The following is a 2,334-nucleotide window of genomic DNA, read 5'->3' on the forward strand; positions in this document are numbered from 1 at the left end:
TAATATATGTTTCTGTTGATGGATGCGCATTCTGGCTTCCCAATACATTACAACAACAGCGATGAAAAAAAAAAAAACGTGGAAAACCATTCACCCTTGTTCAATGCGAATGCCTTATGCTGGAATATGAGCAGTCATTTATCACCACGTTGATATCTGTGTTTAAACTAAACTCGTTTAATCTTTGCCAGTTTAAACATTTAAGAGCCAGAGGACGCGAGCTCGCGTGCGCAGTGAGTTGATTTGTGCGTGCGCTCATCTGAAGCAAACCCGCGCCTCAGAACGCGCGCAAATATTAAGGTCTCTCTGAAGTATTGTGTTTAAATGGACAAATTCACACTAAAATTATGTCAAAATGCCCGTCTTGGTAAGTATCCTATAGCAGACATAGCCAGCTGAATGTACTGTATCAGTGCATTCTCTTAAAGTGACAGCACTTTCTTAATATTAATCAAACCACAACAACAAAGAAATCACTCACTGCTCTTGATTGAATAGCTTTTGTAACTTTAATAAAGATTAATCTTTAATTTATAGTCAAATATGCAATGCTGTTTTTTACATTTCATTACTTTATTCAATGAATATTATAAAATATTAAAAATCTGAAACATAATTTGTATAGATTATTCATACTTCATATTAATTTAAGATATACTCTTCTAAAATATTTTTTAAAAACCAATTAAATTAATTTATAATAAATATTGTAATATTACACAATTATTAATATTAAAATATAAAATATGTATTATAAATAAAGGTTAACTAAAAAAAATCCTTTGTTGTTTTGATCTGTTATAGGTTGGAATCTGTGGTAGAACAGGAAGTGGCAAGTCGTCTTTCTCATTAGCCTTTTTCCGGATGGTGGACACATTTGAAGGTGACTCATTTTTCTAGTTGAAGCTAATGTAATGTAAATGACAGAGTATGTATGATATATGGCATGGATTTTAAGTCTGTATGATTTAACAGGGCGAATAATCATCGATGACATCGATATAGCAAAGCTGCCCCTTCAGACGCTGAGGTCGCGCTTCTCTATTATTCTGCAAGATCCCTTCTTATTCAGCGGAACCATCCGGTGCGTCTCATGAAACCGAATACTGCAGGAGTCAATGATATTGACACAGTATCCTAGACAATAGAATTTTGTTCATTTAAATTAAAAACTCATTTACATTTGAACAACATAATCGGTTTGAATTTGATACATGAGATATGATTTCACAAACGACCTATGTACATTATGAATGGAAGACAGACAAGCATAAATAAGCATTGACATATTATTTATCACTGCTATTTTCATTCTAAATGTACCGTAGCAACAGCAGAGTGAACTCATTTTTGTTCTGTTTCAGTGTTTTTAAAAGCCTCATCACACATCAGTATGGGACTGAAGAACTGAAGGATTTCTAGGGCAAGCTGAAATTATAATGAAGTTTTACAGTACCTCGTCTACTTCTGTTCAGTTTTAATCTAGATCCAGAGATGAAGGCTACAGACAGCATGCTGTGGGAGGCGTTAGAAATCGCACAACTCAAACCAGTAGTTAAAACCCTGCCTGGAGGACTAGGTAAGACATAAAACATGCCGGATACTGATAGAAATCCAATGTTAAAGGGATAATTCACCCAAAACAACTCAACTTCATGTCATTCCAAACCTACTGTTTATGATTTTTTTTCTCATGTGGAACATGAAAAATATCCCTTCAATCCATTTAACACCGTAAGCCTGACATACGAAATGACATAAAAAATTTAAGTGTTTATTTAACCTTTAGAGAAAAACTCTTTGTTGTTGCGTATCGTGTTTGATACATCAGTCTTTTATTGCTCACTATATGATATAATCAGAATATGGAGGAAAAAACACCTCATTCAGAGGCCCAAACTAAGCAAAAATGTGACCCTGGACAACAAAACCAGTCTTAACCTCCTGAGACCCTGCATCCTCATATGAGGACATTATATTTTGGTGTATTTCTCTGAGATTATACATGCCACAGTTTAAGTCTGGATGTCCTGTACAGAGCACATTCAGGGCTTTTCAGAGATACTAAATGTTTGGATGTTTCACCATGATCCCTCTCTCTCCTTGGTCTTCAAATATGTCAGATATTAATTTAGTGACACTCTTATGGAAATATGATAATATTTTGTAATTATCATTTAAATCTGACTAATTTTTGAACTGTGTGTCATAAATCAACATCTCAGGAAAATGTTATGGGGTTACGAAACAGGAGGTTGATTTCATATATGTCCTCATATGAGGACACTGGGACTAAAAGCATGTTTATTACGCATTTTGGGAGACACAACAAAT

General features: G+C 34.4%; 1 protein-coding gene across 1 annotated transcript in view; it reads left to right on the forward strand.

Moving 5' to 3' along the window:
- LOC107744191 (ATP-binding cassette sub-family C member 8-like) overlaps window positions 1-2,334 on the forward strand; it is a 76,335-nt gene that overhangs the window by 70,705 nt on the left and 3,296 nt on the right. Inside the window, exons 31-33 of the mRNA XM_016557713.1 lie at window positions 805-883; window positions 976-1,084; window positions 1,476-1,579. Of these exons, the coding sequence (XP_016413199.1) occupies window positions 805-883; window positions 976-1,084; window positions 1,476-1,579 (292 nt within the window). The remainder of the gene's footprint in view (window positions 1-804; window positions 884-975; window positions 1,085-1,475; window positions 1,580-2,334) is intronic.

Source organism: Sinocyclocheilus rhinocerous, unplaced genomic scaffold, assembly GCF_001515625.1.
Source record: "Sinocyclocheilus rhinocerous isolate Xijiao unplaced genomic scaffold, SAMN03320098_v1.1 scaffold2935, whole genome shotgun sequence".
NCBI lineage: Eukaryota > Metazoa > Chordata > Actinopteri > Cypriniformes > Cyprinidae > Sinocyclocheilus > Sinocyclocheilus rhinocerous.